General features: G+C 33.6%; 1 protein-coding gene across 1 annotated transcript in view; it reads right to left on the reverse strand.

The window, feature by feature from the left end:
• MORC1 (MORC family CW-type zinc finger 1) overlaps positions 1-25,460 on the reverse strand; it is a 179,785-nt gene that overhangs the window by 52,979 nt on the left and 101,346 nt on the right. Inside the window, exons 16-20 of the mRNA XM_031961278.1 lie at positions 24,686-24,814; positions 22,402-22,507; positions 18,378-18,516; positions 4,276-4,344; positions 2,954-3,190 (exon numbers count right to left, since the gene is read on the reverse strand). Coding sequence (XP_031817138.1) covers positions 2,954-3,190; positions 4,276-4,344; positions 18,378-18,516; positions 22,402-22,507; positions 24,686-24,814 — 680 coding nt within the window. The remainder of the gene's footprint in view (positions 1-2,953; positions 3,191-4,275; positions 4,345-18,377; positions 18,517-22,401; positions 22,508-24,685; positions 24,815-25,460) is intronic.

The raw sequence follows: 25,460 nt of genomic DNA on the forward strand, positions 1-25,460 counted from the left end.
AAAACAAATTCTCACAATGGCCATCTCTAAACAATATGTTTTCATCTATCCTCTGATTTCATCCCCTTTCTATAAGGAGGTGAGAAGCATGTTTTCAATATGACTCCTCTGAATTTATGGTGAGTCATTATATTTATCAGATTTCTTGAGTCTTTTAAAAATATTTACCTTTACAATATTATTTCAACAAGTATTTAAGTACTTACAATGTTCCAAGCACAGTAGAAAGTGCTAGAAACACAAAGATTAAAAAAAAAAAGAAAACACATCTTGTCCTTTACTAAGTTAAATTTGCTTCAATGGCATATACCATCTAAGCCTATGTATTTGAGGTATAGAATTAATTGGCCAGATTCTTAATTATTATCTTAGAAGATGCTCAATAAACACTGGGTTGCCACCTGGAAGAGGAATTTATTCTGCTTCATCTTAGAGGGAAGAAGTAGCAGAAAATATGAAGGAGAAAATGATATTCTATGAAAAAGTATCTACAAGATTGGCACTATCTAAAAATCCAATGAGCTTATTATGCTCTCTGACATAATGAGAGTAAATTGTTTTGTGATCTAAGAAATTATGAAGGGGTTTCAGAGTAGCCTGGGAAGAGTTGTATGAACTGATAGAGAAGAAAGTTGCACCAGGGGACTAATTTATACAATAACAAGATTGTAAAGACCAACAGCTTTTCAAAGACTTACGAACTCTGATCAGTGCAAAGTTCAATCACAATTCTTCATGATAAAATATGTTACCTCCTGACAGAAAAGTGATGAAATTTCAGTATATAGATTGAGACATATACTTATTTTTAGGACTTAGCCAATAAAGGTATTTATACTATTTGACCACACATATTTGCTATAAGGATTTAGTTTCTTTTTTTTTTTTTTTAAGAGAAGGAGTGAGAGGGAAAGAAATGGGATATTTTTTTTTTACCTGAAAACCAATTATTTTTTTTAAAAACATGCCATTGACTTTCTGAGAAAGTAGTAAATTCTCTTTTAATTAGTGATCTTCGAGCAAAGGCAAGGTAACCACTTATTGGAAACCATTGTAGAGAGCATTTTAGTGAGGTCCTTTATAACTCTTAAATACTGTGATATTGTGATCCTCTGGGGAAAAACAGGTTGATAGGAGGAAACAACTTTCAAGGAAAGACCTTCAAATTAAAGTTGTCCTTTAAAATAATTACCTTGGGATAGTGTAATTATACTTGCCAGTTAAAATGCTTAGCACATAGCGAGTGTGCTTTCAGTTTAATTTAATAATGCTTTTTAATTGATTGGTTAAACATTTTTCCTGCAATGATACTATTACTCAAAAAATTTTTAAAGCTTTTCTTGAATATTGTAATTCCTCTTGCAGAATACCTCAGTTTTTTAAATTTTATTTTTAATTTTCTATTTTGTGAGAGCTATTTGTGTACATATCTTCTAAAGAGTTCATTTCTGTCTAGCACTTTAAGGTTCATGAAGCATTTTTCTAAAAACAAAAACAAACAAACAAAAAACACTGATAAGATGCTTGAATAACTAATAAGATGACAAAGTAAATAGTGTAAGTACCATCATCCCTTCATTCCAACTTTCCTCATTGTAGTTTTGATATATCATGAGTTGGCATAAGAAATCACATTGGAATTTTTGGAGAATTTTTACAGAAGCTACAGATGACATGTAAAAGCCAGCAGACAACCATTTGGCCTATGACCAAATACTTAAGCCAGATTTCACAATCAAGTTGGGGGAAAAAGATTCAGACTTCTTCTCTGGTACAAAGGGAGAGCCAAAAATTTTTAAAGATTTTCCAGATCCTGGAAAGTAGGAATACCACATCCCTAATCCCCAAGATGTGGAAGAGACAAATGCATCTTTATGCCAAATTTATTGATCAGTTAACAAATGTTCAAAGAAAGTAGATGCTTTGTTCAAATTCACACTGCTACTAAGTGTCAGAGGTAGAACTCAAACACAAATCTTCTGACTATCATCCTAATATATCATAAGCTCTTTGTGGGATGGAAGCATGTATCTTTGCTCTATGTATACATAGCAAGCAGTCAATAAGTCCTTGTAGAATCAATGGACTACTTCCAGAATCTGTATGCCATGTTTTTCTAAATAGCCACCCTGGAAGCAGTGTTCTCTGACGGTGGATCTGATGTTTGCAAAAAGGCAAAATCTATATAGGGTCAAGTCTGGTGAGTGATCATTTAGGCTGGTTAATACTATTTTGGGTAGATAAAGGTAGAAAGTAATTGAATGATTTCCTTGTGTGTCTAGTAAACTGGCTTTGAAGGAAATTCCTAAAGATTTCTAAAGAAAGAAAAAAGCAGAGGCAACACTATTGCAATAGGTGTGCATTATCTCAAAGTAATTACTTTAAAAGGAGCCACATTGATTTGATTGTATTAATTCTAGTAACAAAAAACCAATTTCATCACTTTTTAGTTCTACCTTATTATCAACAATATAATCTACCTCCACCTGTAATTTTTAAGTTTGAGTAAATGGAAATTGTGTTAGATTTGGCCCCGAATTTCTCCTCTAAAGCATTCAATAAAACACTCCAGAATATGTGATGCCCCAAGCTTGTTACTTGTTGTCACGTGTACTTTTCTTCTTTATAATAAATTACTTCTAAAAATATATTATCTGGTCTGTTCAAGAGGAGATCTTTCAATCAGTGTGAATTCACCACCTAATCTACTGAAAACAATAATCAGAATGGGTTTTTTGTTTGTTTGTTTCTTTGGGGGTTTTCTATGAGAATTCAGGAAAAAAAAGAAATCAGGATCTTTGATTAGACATTATAGATTGCAATTTGTATTCCATGGCTAAAAGTCCTGGAGAAAAAGAAAAAGTTAAAATGAAATATAACTTTTGCCCAAATGCTACTTCAGAAAGTAATACATCTTTACAAATTTTAAGAATGAAAAAATAAAATACCATACCTGGGAATTCTCATTAATTTTGGTATTTTCCAAATGTCGTCTTAGTTGTTTCACTTTCACTTTCTTCCTAACAGTTGTCTGTGGAATTTTATCTTCTGAAACATAACTTGGAGTTGAGACTGATTTTGACCTCCTCCTTTTGTGGCTCAAATGTCTGGCCCAAACCACTGAGGAGGAGCCGGCATCTCGTTCTGAAGCATCTCTTTGAGGCACAAATGTCCTGGACTTGGCGTATTCCTTAAAGAACAATTAGAACAATTTGTTCTCAAATATGAAAAGTTGGACTGACTAAAAAGAAACCTACTGGAAATCATTAATTCAGGATTCAGGGAGAAGATTCTTTTCTTTTTATGTTGACAGGAAATTGAGAATAGATTAAAGAAAACGAAAGTCTGGAGAAGAGAAGACTTGAGGAGAGAGTTTGATAATATAGCTGGTTTCAAATATTTGTAGGGCTGTCATGCTGTCGGGGGACTAGATTTGTTCTTTTTGAACTGAATGTTGGAACTGGTGGAAAATACAGAGACAAATTTAGATGTGATGGAAGGAAGGTCTTACAATTAAGATTGTTTAAAAGAGGGATGAGAAAGGAAAAATGTGTTCCTGTTCCCTGAAGACTGGCTGATAGCTTGAACCTCATATCACCTCTCCAGGGCTCTAAAGAGGATATCATTGCTCATAAAAGTGTTGTTAAAGATGTTTCTGAGCTCCCTTCACACTCTGGGATCCTAAGATACATATCCCTGACATCCTCCATAAAAGTATTCTCCATAAAAGAATGTTTATTAAATGAATGGATTAGGCCATTCCAATCTTGCCCTCTCTTGTGGATTGAATCTGCACTCCTTTTTTAAAAAAGAAGAATTAGACATATTAAAGAGAGATCTCAAAGGCAGATTAACAATGAAGTTGTCAGAAGCAGAAGAATGCTGCAAAAAGTTGAGGGGGATGAAGAGAAGAAAGATGGTTAGCAATTTGTGCTTTTGGAATTCCCCATTCATAGTGATCTCCAGAAGGTACCTGTTTGGAATGGTAAGGATATTTTGGACTAAGGAGAATTTCATATAAGCTTGCTAATTTATTTGGGGGAATATTTCAATACAGGAATTTTCAAGTTTATTTCAGAAAAGCAGTAAATTAGGAAATAGGCATAGCTGTTATTTCTATTTCTAATTCCTGTGATTATCTCCAGTGAGTCAATGAAATCTATTGATGTTGCTAAACCTCATAAAAAGGATCAAGTTTAATGTTAAATAATGTTTATGATCCCTTTATTTATAAAACATGATAAAAATACAAGAAATATAGTTGAATTTGCTTACCTTTGGAGCTGAAGCTTGGGAGCTGGGGAGGAATTCTGTGGTCTTATTTGCTGGCACCAAATGAGAGTTCTATTAAGAAAGTCAACAGCTGGATAAGTATGAAAATAAAAACCTTTTTTCTTTGATTCTTCTCTGTTTCCATTGTTAAAATATGGGGATCGTTAAGACAACACAGAGCCATTAATCACTGCTTTAATCCTAAATCTACCTACTTGGTTTTATGTTTATGGATGAAACCAATAATTATTGGTTTCACCACACCAGGTAAAATGTCAGGAGAGAATATGATGCCATTAAAAAAGGCATCAGATTTTGAGTCAGAAGAACTGAAATCCAATCTCAGTTTTATTACTCACTATGTGTGTGATCATAAACAAGTTATTTAATCTCACTGAACTTTAGGTTTTTTCCATGTAAAAATAGGGAGTTGGATTAAATGAGTTGTTATGACCTGAATAGGAATCTCAAACCAGCATTTCCAAAACAGAATTCATTATCTTTTCATCTCTTCCCAATTTCCTTTACTGTTGGGAATAGTACCATTTTTTCAATTAGCTTGGTTTACAACCTCACAGTCATAATGAATTCTTCTCTCTCTCACTCTGCTTTCCCACCCTCCCTCCCCAGTCTAATCATATTGATTGTACCTTTACACCATCTACTTATGCTTATTCTCTTCTCTCAACTCGAGTCCACCATACAAGTTCAGGCTCTCATTAATTCTCACTTGATGTACTTTAATAACTTCCTAATTGGTTATCCTGACTCAAATCTCTCCTCCCCTCAATCCATACTCCACATAACTGCTAAAATGATATTCCTGAAGTAGAAGCTGGCAGTGTCACCCTTCTTTTTAACATTTAAAGGCTTTCCTAATTTATTATACATTACGCCCCTTTACTCACTTCAAAATCTGGCCAAACCATCCTACTTGCAGTCCCTTGCACATAATATTCCATCTATCCCCTCATCCTTGGGAGACATTCCTTTTTCACATCTGCTCTTAAGAATCTGAATCTTCCTTCAAAGGAATGTAAGGTGGATATAAAGAAATGCGTATCACCCCATCAGTTGGGGAATGGTTGAATAAGCTATGATATATGAGTGTTATAGAATATATTGTTCTATAAGAAATGGTCAGCAGGATGATTTCAGAGATGCCTGGAGAGATTTACATGAACTGATTCTAAATGAAGTGAGCAGAATCAGGAGATCATTGTACACAGCAACTACAAGATTATAGGATGATCAAATCTGATAGACATGGCTCTTTTCAATGTCTAGGTGACTGAGGCCAATTCCAATGTCTTGTAATGGAGCCATCTGCACCCAGAGAAAGGACTATGGGGAACTGAGTGTGAATCATAATACAGTATTTTCATTTTTTGTTGTTGTTTTCTTTTTGTTTTCTTTCTCATTTTTTCTTTTTGATCTAAATTTTCTTATGCTGCATGATAATTGTGTAAATATGTATACAAGAACTGTACATGTTTAACATATTTTGGATTACTTGCCATCTAGAGGAGGTGGGGGAGAGGGAAAAATTGTAATACAAGATTTTGCAATGGTGAATGTTGAAAATTATCCATGCATGTTTTGAAAATCAAAGGTTAAAATTTTTAAAAAGAGCTAATAAATTCAAATGAATGAATAAATAAAGGAAATGAGCATCAGAAATAGAGATGACTTCAGGATTTGGCAATGCAAGGAAGGAGAGAGAGAGAGAGAGGATAATGAAAGGATTTCAGAGTCAAGTAGAGGTGTTTAGGTAATTTTTTTTTCTTGAAGAATGGTGAGATCAGGCCACATTTGCTAATTTTGAAGGAGAGAATAAATAGACAATTTTTTTTTTCCTCCCTTAAATTTTAGCAGTTAACCTCACAGAACATTGTTTTGAGGTATCATTTTAAAAATCAATGAATTTACCAAAAACACTTAAGATAAATTTAAAAATCTTTCTTATATTAACAAAATCACTCAATTAGCCAAGTACCTCTCTGAAAATATGGCATTCTCTAACACCATACACTGACATGATTGACAGACATGGGAGAAACAAAAAAATATGTCATGAAGGAATTCTAAAAGCTTTATTGTACCAATACATGCATAGAATGATAATTGATTTGAATAGTACCACAACCTTGTTTAGCTCTCTCTTGTTTTTTTCCTGGATGCTTTTCAAATGAAGTTATATGCCTACAATGCTTTATTTTCACTATAGCAATGGCAAGGATGTGTTTAAGGAGAGTTAAGCCTATCTCTGGCCTTGAACAGGAGAGGGAAAAATAACGATGAAAGCAAGAAGAGTAGACTAAAGAAAGACAAGACCAAAGCGAAACATTAAGAAAGTAAGATTAGACAATTCAGGAAAGAAACCTTTAAGTAGGTACCAGAACCACTCTACTATAAAATCTTGCAGTTGGAAGAGGTCTTTAAAATCATGTAGCCCAGCCTCCCATCTTACACAGAAATGGCTTGTACTATATTCTCTCTGTCATTCTTTGTGACAGGGGGGTAACTCATAATTTCAAAAATAATAGCACTTGATGATTTTAAATGCACTTTATAAATATGATCTCATTATTTCAGAAAACAGATGGAATAGAAAAGATACTGGCCACAGCAATTAAGAAACGCAATTTTGAATCTGCACTTTAGCACTAACTAGTACCATCTTAATCAAATCACAAATTATCTGAGACTCAGTTTTCTCATCTGTAGAACAAGGGAGATTGATTAGAGCAGAAATTTAGAGCTAGAAGGCACTTTGGAGACCATTTAGTTGAATTCCTCCCCCCCCCCCTATTTTTCAGATAAGGAAATGCACCTCAAGTAATTAAATCAAACAAGGTCATATAGGTAGAAAGAGTTAAGGGTAAAATTTTAACCTGAGGCTGGTGATTACAGTCAGGTCCTTTACATTGTTCTAGACCAGGATTTCTTAAACTTTTTCTACTAACAATCCCTTTCTGTCCAAAAAATTTATGTCATTCCAAGAGGTATACAAATCAAACATTTACTGATAATTAGTTGTAATTTTGAGACCCCCTACCTTCAGGAGTCACAACCCAAACTTTGTCCTACATTATGTCTGTGGCAGCAAGATAGTGCCATAGTACAAAGAAGACCAGACCTGGCATCTACCTAAATTCAGATTAGCCTCAGACTCTTATAGGCTGTGTGGCTCTGGCAAGTCACTTAACCCTGTTTACCTCAGTTTCCGCATCTGTAAAATGAGGTGGAGAAAGAAATAGCAAACCACTCTAGTATCTCTGAAGAAAACCCCAAATAAGGTAATGGAGTCAGATAAGATTGAAATAACTGAACAAAAAAGATCATATTTACTAAGGAATTTTTTAGTCCTAACAATCCATACAAACTCATTCCATGCTATTGCACAGCGACTCTTTTGGGTACACATAATAAATCACTTTATGTACAAACCATTTTGCACATATCTAAGGTAAATGAGGTTGTCCTATGTTAAAAACTTACCCATTCACAAAAAATGATTTGTTTTTCCTCAGCTACACACAAATAGGAAAATAAAGAACCACTGGACTGGATTTACTACTGGCATGCATTGTTATAGCCCCAAGCAATTAATCTAGAAGGCTACAGCCACATTTTATCTCAATTACTCTTGGTCATAAAGGCAAATAAAGTTCCTTAGTCTGATCAACCCAATTTAAAAAAAAAAAACACAGCACATCAGAATAGAGAGGTGACTTTTTTCTGCCTAGAATGTAGTTCCCAAGAAATCTCTTTTTCTTTTACAGAAATATGTTTATAAAAATGTATGTTATAGAGATGCATATCTGCATCTAGAGATGCACATAAACATAAAGTGAGTCAGAAGTCCCTATGAAGATTGCTTTTTTGTATAGCTTTGCAGGGACTTTCTGGTCAACCCATTTTTACTTTAATTTATGGCAATTTACAATGAGCTATTCATTTATTTGACTTCCTTGTATACAATTTTACTTTGAAAACCCCCAAAAAATCTGTGTCTGCAAGCCCTCCCCCTTCTTCCCCATTCCATCAGTCCCCTACACTAGGGACTGGGTTCAAATCTCATTTCTGACACTACCTGGTCTGATTTTGTGGAAATTATTTAATCTCTATGGGCCTGTTTCCTCTTTAAAATGAGAGGTTTGGACTAGATAGTTTCTGAGGTCTCTTACAACTCTGAGTCTAGGATCCTGTGCTTTTTGTGAAATGTAGATTTGGTCATACTAATCTGGTTACTGCTTTTCTTCATTTATTCTCTTTATTTCCATCCCAGCTATTCAAATAACACCTTTCTTCTTCTTAAAGTCTCCTTCATGTTTATGAACATCAGAATTACAATTGTGCCCAAGAATTATCCCATTGGATAATTAGGTGGCACCATAATTCATACAGTTCTAGGCCTGAAGTCAAGAAGACTCAACTTTCCAAGTTCAAATCTGGCCCCAGACACTTACTAGCTATATGACCCTGGACTAGACACTTAACCTTATCTGCCTCAGTTCCTGAACTGTTAATTGACCCAGAGAAGGAAGTAGGAAACCCCTCCAATGTCTTTGCTGAGAAGATCCCAAATGGGGTCACAAAGATTGGTTGGATACAATTTAAAATGTTTGAACAACAAAAACTTTCCTACTAGATGATCTTCAGATAATAGCCAATTTGCTGCTTATTCTTTTTATTTTATCTTTAAAGTAACTAATTAACCAATTGCTACTTATTCTTTTTCCTCTTAGTTCATTTATTTTTTAATACACATTGCTTTATGAATCACGTCAAGAGAGAAAAATCAGAGCAAAAGGGAAAAACCGTGGGAGAGAAAAAACAAAACAAAACAGAAAAACAAAGTGAACATAGCATGTATTGATTTACATTCAGCTTTCATAACTCTTTTTCTGGATGCAGATGGCAGTTTCAAAATCTATTGGGATTGCTTTGAATCACTGAACCATTGAGAAGAACCAAGTCTTTCATAGTTGATCATCACACATTCTTGCTGTTATTGTGTACAATGTATACCTGGTTTTGCTTGTTTCGCTCAGCATCGCTTCATATAAATCTTTTCAAGTCTTTCTAAAGCTTCTACAAACATTTTTGCCCATATGGGTCTTTTTTTTCCTTGTTTATGATTTCTTTTAGATACAGATCCAATAGAGACACTGTTGGACCAAAGTGTATGCACAGTTTGATAGCCCTTTGGGCATAGTCCATATTGCTTTCCAGAATACTGAATCATTTTACAACTCCACCAACAATGTATTAGTGTTCCAGTTTTCCTTCATCCCTCCAACATTTATCATTATCTTTTTCTGTCATCTTGACCAATCTGAGAGGTATGAAGTAGTACCTCAGAATTGTTTTAATTTACATTTCTCTAATTAATAGTGATTTAGAGCATTTTTTCATATGACTGTAGACAGCTTTAGTTTTATTATCTAAAAGTTGTCTATAATCTTTGACCATTTATCAATTGGGGAATGACTTTATATCTTTTAAAATCAATTTTATGTAATTATTAAGTTATTTTATATTAATATTATTTTATATTTATATTAAATCATTTAATTGATACTTCTGATCACCCTTTTGAGGATCCTGCCCATTCACTCTTACAATTCCCTTCCATCTTGGGGAAACTCTAAATCATAGACTGGATTCTCATTTTATAGTGAAATAAGCACAAGCTGTGTATCAAAAAATGATTTAAATCCCAAATCTGCCATGAGCTACCTATAGAAACTAAAACAAGTTTCTTAACCTTTGAGATCCTGGTTTTCTCTTCTGTTAAGAGACAGATGGACTAGACTCAGATATCCTGTAATCACTTGGGTTACAGATCTCCTGTTTCAAATATTTACTAGGTGATTAACTCTGGACAAATCATTTAATTTGCTTCTGCTTCAGTTTCCTCATCTATAACACAGGGATAATAATAATGTCTACCTTATAAGAGTGTGGGGAGGATAACATATGTAAAATATTTTGTAAATCGTAAAATGCTATATAAATGTGACCTATTATCAGGGGTGGATTGGGAAATGTGACTTTCTGGGAGAAAAATGAATCCATCTGCTCACTTTCAATCTGTGTTACTAGCAACTGAGATACAAGACTCACACCAACAATCTAACAATTGTATTTGGTCTGTAATTATTATTAATATTATCAAGCCTATGGACATATAGCTTAAGCTAAGAAACAGATAGTATATCTCTGCTCTTCCTATCCTAAACTCTAAGTAGTTTCATTTACTTTGCAGCCATTTTCAGTGCTCTTAAAGATCAGGAGGTTTTGTTATTTGCTTCAATTGTCCAATTCACAGAGAATAAAAGAGTTTGAACTTAATGATTTCTTAATTTCTTTTTTTTTTAAGACAAGGAAATTAAGTTTCCAAGGTCAGTGTCAGGGGAAAGGCTTGAACTTGTGAACTCCCTGACTTGAGGACCAATAGTTCAGAGCTTTCCAGAAGAAAGTCTTTATATAGAAGAGAAAATAATTTAGGCAGGCTAATCAAGCTGCCATTTATCAAACACCTACTATGTGCTCAGCCCTGTACTTGATATTGTCAAGGGAACAGAATGCAGAAATAAAAGACAAGGCATCCATCCTAGATCATACATTTTGAGCTGGCAGAGATCATAGAGGTAATAGAACACAGACATAGAACTGAAAGGAAGTTCAGGAAGCTTAAGTGACTTGCCCAAATTCAAACAAATGTAATTATCAAAAACTAGACATGAATACAGCTCTTTTGACCCTGGAGCCAGGGATCTTTCCACTGTTATCATGCTGCTTCTTCAAGGAGTCTATTATCTGTTCATATAAGTACTTCCTTCTCCACTATTCTTTCTCTGATATGCTATGAGCATAAGACCCACAAGTGTGAATCTATTATGTATAATTCCTTCTGAAGAAGCAATGCATCATTATAAGGAAACAGGGACCTCTGTAGCAGCAGTAATAAAGCAAGATATTTCAACTACACTGTGCATAATAGCCTCTTGTTAGACACAGCCCTTTAGGTATCATAAATTCTAGACCATGGCAGCATATGCAAGAAGGTTGTGGAATGCATTCAATACAGAAATATATCTTCTTTGCCATCTTTAGATCTAAAGTCTCAAAATCACATACAATGGCCACATATTAAAAAGATTAAATCTCAAATGAGAAAAATATATGCACTTTCCTTATCACTAAACAGGTCTCAGATATGCCATTCCAATTTGGGAAATACTATTAAAATTTCAGCAAGCCTTCTTTTTACACTACCCTTTACAGCCAAACAATCTACTTGGGAATTATTGGATTATACTGTTTCATTTTGTATGTCTACATCAGCATTGGAAAAAATGGTAATTTGACATTTCAGCTCAGAAAAATTCTAGAGCCTTTATAGAGATTTTTGCTCATTGTCCAGACTATGACAAAGATAAATGAGATTAATACATACACTATGCTCCTGTCCAAGTTCCATACTTCATTTCCATCAAATAGAATATATCTTAAAAATTTGTCCAAAATTTGGACACTGAATAGAGTTCCACATACCAATTTTACCAGACACTGATGCAAATAGATCCATGATTCTAAGATACATACACCAAAGAGTATCCCTTTCCTGAAGTTACTTTTCATTTATATATTATATACTCATTTATCTAGATGTTAAATGTACACTCTAGCAGAAAACAGGTTTCTAAGGTCACAGACTAATTCATTCTTGCCTTTTAAGTTCTGAAAGTAGAACAGCGAATATAGATGAATACCTAGTTGATCCTTAATAATGCTTGATAAAAAGTAGATAGCTATCTTTTGGTGAAAGGCAAATGGCTGAACAGCAGCAATAAATCTTTTGGTGAATGAAAAAACAAATTGTGGTAGATGAATAAAATGGAATATGATTTCACTGTTGGAAAAAAATGAAGATAAAGAATTCAGAGAAGAATGGCATTGTAGGGGCAATGTCTAGGATAGGTACTGTTGTTCAGTTATAGTCATGGCCAACTCTTTGTGATGCTATGGACCATAACATCCCAATGCTGTCTGACGACTGGTGTGGTTTGCCATTTCATTCTCTAATAGATTAAGACAAACAGGATTAAGTGCCTTAACTAGGGAGACATGATAGTAAGTGTCTGAAGCTAGATTGAACTCAGATCTTCCTTCTATATCTTGCTCAGTTCAATGTAAATGCCTAGTGCACAAGAAATCTTAGGGTTAATGAATGGCTCTGTGCCCTGTGTGTTAACAGATATATCTTAGCTGAATCTCCTTTTCACACTATTGATAAATTCCTTTTGTTAAATGTTATGTGGTCTACAAATGTCTCTTTTGTTCCAATATGAAGACTAAATCACTAGGCTGACCTCAGTCAAGTTTGATAGAACCTAAGGAAAGATTGATAGGAAGAAAGTAGAACTTGGAAAATTACACACACACACACACGTGTACACAGGAATTACAAAAATGTCAACTGAAACAATAATGACAAGAGAAACCCCAACTCAACAATGAATAAGTATAATGATAAAAGTTTGGCTCCAAAGAAGGGATAAAAAAATATAATTCCCTCCTTTATTGGATTCTATATCGCACAATACTGCATTTATTGTCAGACTCGGCTAATGTGTTGGTTACTTGTGCTGAACTTGCTTTTCTGTATCCTTTTATTCTTTGTTACAAGGGACAGTTCACAAGGTAGATGAGGGGAAAGATCTTTCAGAAAAAAAGAGATGATATAAAAACAAAAATAAATAAAATTGAAAAATATTTCTTAAATTGTGTAATTAACATATACATATATTAATGAAGCAAATAAATATTTCATGATCATATTAAAAAGGAGTAAATACATCTTACATGCATTAACTTAACTGTGGGAATGTGATAATGATAACATAAAAACAATTAGGGAAATTCAGAACTGAAAGTATATATGTAGATAAGAGTGTTATATATTCTTGAATAATAAAAATGATGATGATACAAATTTATGTAACACTTATTATATGTCAGGCATTGTGCTAAATACTTTATAATTGTTATCTTATTTGATCCTCCCACCAGTCCTGAGAAGTAGGTTTTATTATTATTATTATTACCATTTTATAAATAAAGAAACTGAGAGAGACATTTGCCCAGGTTCACATGGTAAGTATGTGACCAGATTTGAACTTCAGTTCTCCTGATATCAAGTCCTTCTCTCTATCCATCTGGCTGCCATATAGTTAACTTATATAGTATATACATTCTAATATTACAATCCACTGAATAAAACATTATGAGTATATGTATGTGTATATGTGTTTGTGTGTATATGTGTGTGTATGCATATACACACACAAATACTATTATATAAATATGTATGTATCAAGGGTTAGATAGAAAACTGATTCTGGAGGGGACTAAATCAGATGAATAAATATAAGCTAAAACCTCCCTCATTCTATTACAAAAAGATTACTAAATGACATTAAAACAAATTTTAAAAATCCTGTGATAACAAAATAGGATTTACAGTGTGGCCAGCAGATGGTGCATGTCCTTCAGGGAACAGAAATCTTATACAATGTTACTTACTTCTATAACAAACCAACACCTCATGAGAAAAAAAAAATTATTCATCTGATATGGAAAAACTGAGGTGTTGGTTTGTTATAGAAGCACAATTTATAAATTTAATAATTCTTGGCTTATAATTCTAACCTGACAGAGTACATGTCTAGGAATACATTTAGTTTACAAAAGGTTAAATTGTAAGTCTATCATTAACTGGAATTTCTCCTAGCCAGGGAGGAAATAGGTTCCTGAGCTATATTTATTAGGTTAATTCTATAATACATTTTTAGATCCTATCTATCTCTCCTACCACCTATCTCTCTTATCTACAGAGCTATAGCTATCTATGCAGATATTTGTATATCTATATTTATATCTGTCACCTACAAATCTCTCTCAATAGATATGTGTGTATACATATATATCATATGCATGCATTTCATCTATTTATCTATCTAATCTTATTTCCTTCCAAAGTCAAGAGCTTCCAGCTCTTGATATATTTATTGCATATAATTCTATATATGTATGCATGTATATGCTTATGTATATGTAATTCCATATATGTGCATGTATATATATGTGTGGGTGTATTCACACAATCTGTATATATACTATTTTAGTAAGTGGATGGTTTATTAGCATATGTATGCTACATAATTTGACAATGTAGCAGCTAGGTGGACCAAGGAATGGGCTTATCTAGGTAGAGACAAAAAGAAAGAGAGAGAGAGAGAGAGAGAGAGAGAGAGAAAGGAAGGAAGGGAGGGAGGGAGGAAGGGAGAAAGGAAGGGAAGAAGGAAAGAAATAATGAAAGAAAGTAAGGGAGGAAGAAAGGGAGGGAAGGAGGAAGGAAGGAAGGAAGGAAGGAAGGAAGGAAGGAAGGAAGGAAAAAGAAAAAAATAGGATAGATAGGAGTATATAATATATAAATATATACTTATAAAGATAGATGTATAGCAATATTCTGTTATATACAAATACACAGATATAGATAAAATTTTATGGAGATAAAGAGGATTTAAGAGTGTATTGTAAAGTTAACATAATAAGTAATATATTGTTATACCCATACACTCCATATCTTCTTCAGAGTATATTCCTAAGATTATAAGGAGATGGGGGGAAGGAGGACCAATCTATATCTTTAATATTCTCCCTGCCCTAGTGCCTCCTCCAGAACAATATTTTAAATATACTACAAAGAATCAACAATTATTACTGCCTGCCCTGCCCATTCTCAGTGGGCTCTTAAATGGGTCACAATTTTCCTTCTCTATTCATTAATAAGCTGGGAAGCAGAAAAGGTGAGATGGGGAGGGAAAAGGAAGTAGAGGGAAGGTCAGCTACAAAGCACTGGCAATAATGAAGACTGTTCATCCTATTTTTGCCCTCTGGCTGCTTGTGATACTATACCATAAAATCATAGATTGTTGGAGCTGCAAGGGTTTTTTTTTTTTTTTTTTTTGTTTTTTATCAATTCTCTGTCATCTTCAGATGACATATGCCCGTGTCATGGGTTGATAACTTAATTGGCTCCAACCTTGTTAATCTTGTTAGGGATAAATGGTTTGTGCACCTAGATAAGGGGGTAGTTTTGGGGAAGCAGAAGAGGCTGTAGAAGGAGACAATGATCTTGGATGATTCTGGATTTTATCTCTGAATCAGGAAGAAATACTCAAGTCCTATAAGGAAGCATTAATTTTCAAAAGCATATCTTCCTAGGCCAAAAATTCAGTCAACCATCAATTCTTCAAAAGTAGATTATTTGCTCTTGGCTGACATAGACCTCTTACTTTTCCTTTTCACCTCCTCTCCCCTAAGGGACAACCAAAAGCAACTAGATAATAATAGAGCATACAGTAAGCAAAGTACTTTGTCAAGGTTAACTCACCTTACAACAACCCTGAAAGGTAGGTGCTATTAGTTTCTCCATTTTATAAGTGAGGAAACTGAGGCTGCGAGATTTGCCTAAGTCAGAGTTACTAAGTATCTGAGGCCATATTGTAAATTGGGTCTTTCTGATGCCCTTCTAGCAATTTACTTACTGTACTCTTAAGTGATAGATTTGAGATTTAACATAATTTACATCATATACAGGCTGCATCACCATATAAATAAAAAGCTGTCTTAAAACAACTGTGTATATGTCTATCTGTTGACATGTTCCTTTTGGTTTTTTGCGTTTTGAATTTCCTGTACCTAGTACACAGTAGGTACTCAACAAATACTTGTTGGATCAGAATGGTTAATTTCATTACTCAGAAAAAGAATCCAGGGCTTTGGGAAACTAAGATTTGTATGTTTTTATGTATTTTAATATCCTGCCACAGTATGTTCAATAACAAATAGAAGGAAAAAACAAATAAACCTCATAACTAAAGCTCTAAAGGAGATTATCAAGTACTCTGAGCTCTATAAACAACAACAACAACAACAACAAAAGAAAAAAATTCACTTATTAATGTCCTGAGTTCTAATATATTTACTAGCTAGAAAATCAAACCAGTATTGCTAGAGGTCCTTGGATCAGAGGATGCTCCTTATTAAAAAAAAAAAAAAAAAAAAAAAAAAGAAGGGTACCATAGCTCCAGGCAACTCTCTCTAAAACTGCTGATCTGCTATGTTCTTGGGCATTTCTCCATTTGGATCATTATACTAATGAAATCATATCCAAATTAAAAACAAATTTTAAAAAAGCATCTTTATGTGGCACTTTCCCCTTTAATTGGAGCTATCAAGATGCAATTATTTTATATACAAAATTATTTTCCTAATATTAATGCCTTTTGTCTTTCCTTAACATTTGTTTTTCTAATATTTTATTTTCTAACATCTATTTCTTTCAAAACATGTCAACTTGAGTGTTTCTGTATTAATAAATCTATTTACTGAAATAGACATATACATTCAAATATATATATGTACATATGTATGTATGTATACACACACACACAAATACACACACACACACACCCTTGTGTTCAGGTTTTTTGTCTAAATTGTATATCATTTTTCTAGGCTTCAGTTTCCCAGTTTCAAAAACAAAAATGCTTAAATGTTCCCCTCCCTCAAGAAGTCAATTTGTCAGGTGACATTTATTGAAATCACAATGTGCCAGGACCTAAACACAAAGGATTTAAAGAAAGGCAAAACCTATGATGTGACATGGTTAGACATACCTTTTAAGAAGGGCAGTTCCAAAGCCTAGTGGAGAATGGATTAAAATAGGAATGGAATGGAGGCAGGGGGATCAAGCTCAAAGGATTGCAATTTTCTAGGAGTAAGGTTATAAGGGTAAAGATTATGTGAGTAAAGAGAGGAAAGTATTAAGAATGTATTATGAGAGGAGAATGAATTATGAGAGGAGAAGGGAGGATCATTGTATTATAGGAGAAGTATTATGAAGGTAGAAATGATACGATTTAGCTACAGTTTGGATATATGGACAGAAGCAGAGTGAAGGGTTCAGGAGTGGTTGTGAGCTTATACTCTCTCTACATTATAAGGCCATATAAAGATGAATTAGCTAATACTGATAAAACTCTCCAGAAAATAGCATCTTGCTTAGCTTTGATAGTTCCATTTTTATTTGATCATTTACTTAAAAAAAATTCTCTCTAAAATGAATTTTAAAATCCTGGTAAATGATGGAAATTAACATCTAGAAAAAAAAAAAAGACAAGGAATTTAAAGGCCTGCCATCTCAAAATAAGATGATCATCAAAGGATCACAAATTTGAAGATAAGAGACCTTAAGAATCTATCCAATCCATCTCCCTTACTTGTCAAAGGAGAAAACTAGATTTAAGAGAAGTGACTTACTCAACATCATTCTGTTATAAACTTATAGAACCAAAATTAGAATCCGAGCCCCTGCCTCCCAATTTAACTAACACGCTTTCCAATAAAACAGTATGCTTTGCTGCTCTCTTCTCCTCTGGACAAATCCTACCTATGTAGTGTGTTTGACTCTGAGCAACACATTTTTAAGAAGAACAAATCCAAAACAGTATGTCCAGTGAATAGATTGGTACAATGATTCCAACTAATGTTCTATGAAGACTAGTTGAAAGAACTGGAGTGCTTTAGAAGAGGAAGAGATAATAGGGAGGCAGATATGATGAACATACAATTTTTGGTCTTAAAATATCTGAAAACATGCCATGTGAAAGAGAAGGGTAAAAAAAAATAATCCAAAACACAACTTTTCTGGGTTATTCCAAAAGACATAAGTGGGATCAATATGTGAAAATATAGGAAGACATTTTAATTTTCATTCAGTGTAACAAAGAATTCCCTTATAATCAGAGGGGTCCTGAAACAAAAGGCAGAGACTTCCTTCTTGCTGAGTGTTCACTGGGGCTGGATGCCTGTGGTCATGAATGTTGTTCTGGGGATTAATTCTGTGGAGGAGATTAGATTTTATCATGTCTTCAATCCGTTGAAATTCTAATATTCTACAAACTGCCCTCTGTGGCACAGGCATCATTATACTTTGTGAAAATGATGAATAATTAGTTACTTACCTGTGACTGCTGTTCTGCCAATTTATTCTGATATCTTTGCACTGAATCTCTGAGTTGTTTGTCTTTCTCATCTTCTGATGGCGATGCCTTTTTCATGGTGCCCAGGGGAAAAGAAGGGAGTTGTTCTGGTCTATGACAACTTCAGAATCAATTGAGTACAAGAAATAAGGTCAATGAAAAGGAACAGGCTATAGTGACCATTATTATGATGACTAGAGATGATTATCAATGTTTTAAACATCAGGAATTGAATATAAGGAAATAATACCCTCTTGAAGCTTTACATACTGATGTCAGATGAAGCTTCCTAAACCCCAAATCTGAAAGTGTTACCTCTTCTCAAAATTTCTAACTGGTTCTCAACTATCTGTGGAACAAAATTCAAATATTTCTGCTGGCATTCAAGGCCCTTCACAATTAAAAAAAGAATTTATGAACTGTATGTTTTTGTGGTATCTAGATTGTCTAAAAACCATTTTCTTTACTTCTGGACTTGACTCTCTTCTGGGTGGATGTGATTACTGATTTCATGCATTTTATTGCTTTTAGCTTGATCACAGTCAACATGGTCAGATCCCATTTAGCAACATATATACTGAGGATGTAGTTAAGATATGGAAATGGGTCCATGGGTCAAACCAAATACTGAAATGACAATCCTTTCCTAAAGCTTTTACTTCTCCATGCTTAAACACTCCTTCATGCTTCCAATTCTTAAAACTTATGTGTCCCAGTTCTCAACTTTATTTATTATAGTTGTCAACTTTTAATTTGGCTTTTCAAAAGGAACAGAGATCTTTGTCACATCATGAATCATTTTGGGGTCAGACAGCATGATCTCTGTACTTAATGGGCTAGTCAACCAAGACAACTTGCAACTCAATTAGTCAACTAAGAAAACTGGTTCAATCGATCAATCAATAAGCATTTATTAAATAGCCATTCTGTGCCATGCAATATACTAAATGCTTGGTATAGAAAGAATGAAACCAATCCTTCTTGTAATCCCATCAATTCCTTATACTCATAAATTCCTTGCTCATGCTATGTTGACTCTGCCTATATTTGCTAGGGTTCCCAAATCAGCCAATCCAATTTCTACTGTTTTCCCATTCTAATTTTATCAGCCAAAGTCCAACTTGTTCTTCTTGGACAAAAGCAATCTTTCCTTGTGAACTCTTATGGTATTCCCTATTTTTGTTATGGCATAGTCACAATCTAACTTGTTCGTTAACTTTTTATTAATAAGAAATATTTTTGAATGAATTAATGATGGTTCTAAGGGCTATCAACTTTAAATGACCCCAGGTTGTCTGGTTTTTCAAATCTTTGTGTCTTTTTATAGTTTTTTTTTTTTGTCTCCCTCCTTTCACAGGTTTTCACATCCTGAAAATGTCACTGTGTCTTGCAACTTCATCACCTTCTAAATGGTTGCTTCTAATTTTTGAGCTGGTAAGCCAAATAGACGTGTTGTTATAATTTTAAGTCCTATCTAAAATAAAGATAAAGGGGCTCTGAGATGGTAATAAGAATGAGATAATTTTCTGTATAAGGTACTTAAGCTTCATTGTATGGTTTTGTGACATCTAGATTGTCTAGAAGCCATTTTCTTTACTTCTGGGCACTTGACTTTCTTTTGAGTGTATGAGATTACTGATTTCATGCATTTTATTGCCTTCAGCTTGCTCACAGTCAACATGGTCAGATCTCATTGAGCAACACTTAAACTGAAGATATAGTTAGAAATGGAGATGGGTCAAACCAGCATAGGTGTTGGAATAACCTTTCTTAAAGCTTTTACTTCTCCACACTTACATTCTGAATATAGGTTGTGTGTATATACATAGTATCACGATGGAAAGAACACTGGGTCAAAAGAGACCTGGGTTTAAGGCACTACATAGATGTGACCTCTAATAGCAATCAAGCAATCTCTTATAACAGGTAGAGATATATAAAGAATATTTTAGAAAGGCTGGAGAAGGGTTTTCTTCCCCTTGTAGGGCATGGAGAAAAAATTTAGGTAATTAGGACCCACTCTTCATGTTTTCTAATATATTGTTGGTGCAACTGTGAATTGATCCAACCTTTCTGGAGAGAAATTTGGAACTATGCCCAAAGAGCTCTAAAACTGAGCAGACCCTTTGATCCAGCAGTCTCACCATTGGGTCTGTATCCCAAAGAAATGATAAAAAAGGGGAAAGGATATTTATATATATGCAAAAATGTTTATAGCAGCTCTTTTTGTAGAGGCAAGGAACTGGAAATTAAGTAGATGACTGAATGAGTTATGTTATATGAATGCAATGGAATATTATTATTCTTTAAGAAATGATGAGCAGGCTGATTTCAGAAAAGCCTAGAAAGATTTAGAAAGAACTGATGCCGAGTGAAGTCAGCAGAAATAGAACTTTGTACACAGTAACAAGATTATATAATGACCAACTGTGATGCACTTTGCTCTTTTCAAAAATGAGTTGATTCAAGGAAAAAAAACACAAAAAAATCCTCAAACCTGCCCAAAAATTCATAAAATGATCTTTATAACTTTTAAAAATATTATTTTTTAAATTTAATTGTATAATTTAAATTTGTTTAAAACGACATCCAGGATCTATCACTTTACCATTTACAATATCTATACTGACCACTCCCAGTGCCTCTGACCATTAGTTCCTTTCATGAATCTGATCTCTGGAGAAGGGACAAAGATCTCTGAATGGATGCTTCTGACTCACTAATAGGTAGTAGTATGGATTTAGGTTCCCTAAAAAAAGGTGATAAATTTATATTCTACTTTAATACAAAATCTGGTCATCTTTCAGTTCTTACAAAGTGCAAAAATCTTTTTGGGATGCTAAATAATAATTAGCTATACTGACTCATTTGATGGTGTTCTCCTATGTCCAAACAGCTGAAGGCAGTAGTACCAACAGTCAAAATTAAGTTTTATAACGGTTTGGTCATGTATACTTATTGTGTATCTAATTTATATTTTAATATATTTAACATCTACTGATCATCCTGCCATCTGGGGGAGAGAGTTGGGGGAAGGAGGGGAAAAATTAGAACAAGAGGTTTGGCAATTGCCAATGCTGTAAAGTTACTCATACATATAACCTGTAAATAAAAGGCGATTAAAATTTTTTAAAAAATGAAGTTAATATAGAAATGAAAAAAAAACAAAATTAAGTTTTACAATAATCCTTCATAAGATGCTATTATGTTATGAAAATGTTTTCTGAGTTGAAAATAAAATAAACTTTTAAAAAAAAGAAGGAAGGAAAGAAGGAGGGAAGGAAGGAAGAAGTAAGGAAGTGAATACTTTACTATTTGCCATGGTAAAAGAGTTTAAAAAGGCCGAAAAAGATTTTTAAGTTACAATGAGAGGGGGATAGCAAATGAGGACCCAATCTTTAGGGCATGCTCAGGTTTTCCCTTCATGTTTATATACAATATGCTTTGCTGACTGGGCCCTCACTGGCTATTAATCTTATCATAAAGCATCATCAGAAGTTGACTGTTCTATTCATAAGGAGTGATAGGAAATAACACACAAATACTCTTTGTATATTAACCATCCCTTTATTAACCAGCCTGATGGTCAAAAATTCCTACAGCTCTTACCACCATTGTAAGCATTTTTCTTGTTGATAACTATGGGAAAAAGATAGTCAATATTTTGTCAGCTCATAAAAAAATTATAAATACAAGAAGAAACTTATTTTAGATCTTAAGGTCCATCACTTTAATTGTCAACACTGCTAAATTTAACTGATGTCTCTTATCACAAGTGACACTGTTTTGATTTGTAAAAGAGACAGAATTAATGCAGCTTTGAGAATGATTCTCTTCCTCTTATGTGCTTCCTGCAAGATGAGATAAAACAGTTGATGGAAATGAAAGTCCCCACATTGGTCCTATTAAAAAGAAGCTCACAGGAATTATCAATTTTTTCAGCATGACAACTTTATTTTAACAAAAGATAATTTTATGCAGTTGACCAAATGCTATCAAAATTTACCTGTTTTCCAAGATGTTTGGATTATTAGCACAGGTCCAATTGCCCAAATTTTCTCTTTTCTTATAATCATCAGAGGAAGGTAAAATTCTCCATTTAAGGCAAAGATCTGAGAAAAAAGCAAACAGAAAAACATATCCTAAAAGACAGCATTATCTAGGTAGAGAAACTCAAGAGGATCATCTATGAATAATCACATAAAGTTGTGATCAAATATCACTTAATTATTTATGATATTACTGCAGTGTTACTGCTAGATTGGAGGAATTTCTAAAAAGCAATTTACCACAGAAAAAGAAAAATATCTTTAAATGTGTTTGTCAAAAGCCAGCCCAATTTCATCTTGAATGGTTATTAATCACCTGGAAACTATAGAGAATTAAATATAACTGCATTATATTATTTGGTCAAATTGTATATTTTCGTCCTTTTGGACCATTGGACCTGTCAGAGATAGGACTTAAATTCAGGTCTTCCTATGCCTAATAATAGACTCTATCAATTACAACACAGTATCACTTCAAAGAAGCATATTGTAGTTAGGAATGAAGGCAGCGGAATACAAGGATGGGTTTATTTTCAGGAGGGCCTGGATTCAAATCTTTTATCTGACCACTTCCTTTCTGTGGGACCTTGAGTAGGACATTTAACCACTTTGTCCTTAATCAATAATTTATTTACTAATTCATATATGGTTGGTTCAAAGTAACTACAGAAAAATCTTAAAATTTTTATGATAATGATGATGAAGCTGATGGGCTTTAAAACCCATATAAGTCAATACTTTGTTTAAATTAATTCTTTTACAAACATTTCATCTACCTTCTGAGATAAAATGAAAGTTTTGAATGTCATTGAAAAAACATGACAAAATTGTATATTATAATAAAACTTGAAATTTCTTCTTACAGATATTATATTGGAATATTTTGGGAAATATTATCAAAATGTTAATTGTCTTTATGATTAGTCATTTGTATTCAATTTGGCAGTCTTAGAAAATCTCTTCAATTGTGTGCCATAGCGTCCTCAAGCTATGACTTAATTAAAGTAATACCTGCCTATAAGTCTTCAGACTTATGTGATTATGTGAACAGAGAAATTAAGGAGCTTAAATGGGAAGGTAAAAACATACATGCGCTTTTACTTTGTTTTTAATATATAATACTTCCAATATGAAAGACTGCACCATTTTCTTTCATATTATTCCTTTTTGTAAAACATCATTACACTTAGATCTTTTGTTTTAGCCAACAAATATGTTCAAAACTGTTGCTAGTATCATGCTAGTTTTTAAGGCTAGCTGCATACAAAAAAGAAACTGGAAAAAATAGTTCAACTCAGCTATAGTAAAAAAAAAAAAAATGACAAAATTCAATAGAAGAATGCTAGGCTGTATCTAACTTATTCTTTGCCCAATACCAATTGTTCACATCTAGACCAAGTTTTAATGTGCACAGTACTGCTATTTTCTACTCAAATTTGTGTGGAAACTATCCTTCTCTGCCATAAAATGATGATGCAGAATCGAATCTAATTTGCCCAAAGATGGATTGATTTAAGCAGTCACTATAATTTCCTGTGTAACTTTTAAGGGTCAGGGATGTGCTAGATCCTACATCTAGCATAAACTTAAAAACAATCTCTTCCCATTGGGTATAAGGTCTGGTGTCTCTTAGTCATTTTGGGGGGACAAGAGTATTTAGAAGAGAGAAACTGACAAATGTGCAATATATCCTTGCACCATTTTTTAGTAAAGGAAATAAACAGAGAATCAAAATTTTAAACCGTCATTTCCAATTTATTTTTGTGTACATAGTCTTTTAAAAATGTTTTAAATAAATATTTCCCAATTACATTTTATATAGTCTTAAAGAGCCATTTGGAAAAGGATTTTCTAAGGATAGAATGATTAAATAAAACGCTGACAGAGTTAGGTTGCAAAGAAACAGAGATTTGGCATTGATTTGATTTGGCACTTTCAGTATTGGAACCATGAAAGTATCAACTCTTAATCACCCCTGTCATATAAGGCTATTTCCTTCTTCTCTCTGGTTTCACTATTGCTATGAGGGCTCTCTAGAGCTTTATTCAACTGACCAGCTTGATTCTCAGCTTTATGACATCAGCTGGACACACCCTAAGAAGTTTCAAGAGGGAACAACAACAGATCTCTAGATGGTGGTAAATCATTTGTCACCCCCATTACTGGTCTACCACCAGGTACAACTCAAAGCTGACTGAAAATAGCATCTTCCTTCACCAGCCACATGTGGACAACACTTGCCACACTGAACGATGAAAGGGATTTCACTGGCTTGTCGTCTTCTGTACCGAGCAGAATTTAAAGGCTTCTCCAACCATTTATTACTCTGGTATCCAAATTTGTTCCAGAAGAGCATTGGATTTCTATTACCTTAAAAAAAAAGTCAAACAAGGATAAGGAGATGAGCAATGTAACATATTTTGAAGCAATAAAACATTTAGAACTGTTGTTACCAAAGGTTTCCATAAAGAACTCTTATTTAATTTAAACACCACCCTTAAAATTCTTCATAAATTTTTATAATCATGTTCTCAGCCAAAGTTTCTTTACCCTGAATATTTCCAGACAGTCTTGATTTTTCCCTTTTTTAAAGTCCCATTTCATTTCACCCTAGTTTCAAGTTTTTTATTCAATCCTTACATTAAATCAACATCAATGTGCATAGGGGAACCTGAGAGGTTCTCTTTAAGGAATGGCATTCTAGAGCAATAGCGTCAATCTCAAATAGAAATGATCCTTTCAGGATGTACACTGATTTGAAAACCACAAATTAACATTATTTGCATTGTATTATATTTTTATTCACTTTGTTAAATGTTTCCCATTTACATTTTATTCTGATTTAACTGCTATTTGATGCTCTTTGTTCTAGAACATAGACTTTAGGAATAAAAACATATAGATATATTCAGTATGTGCCAAGGGCAGTGCTTTGGACACTTAGTTTCAAGGTCAGGTATCTGTATCCAACAGGCTACATTATCTTTCATGCAGTGAGACTACCACAGCAAACCTA

Source organism: Sarcophilus harrisii, chromosome 3 (assembly GCF_902635505.1).
Source record: "Sarcophilus harrisii chromosome 3, mSarHar1.11, whole genome shotgun sequence".
Lineage (NCBI taxonomy): Eukaryota > Metazoa > Chordata > Mammalia > Dasyuromorphia > Dasyuridae > Sarcophilus > Sarcophilus harrisii.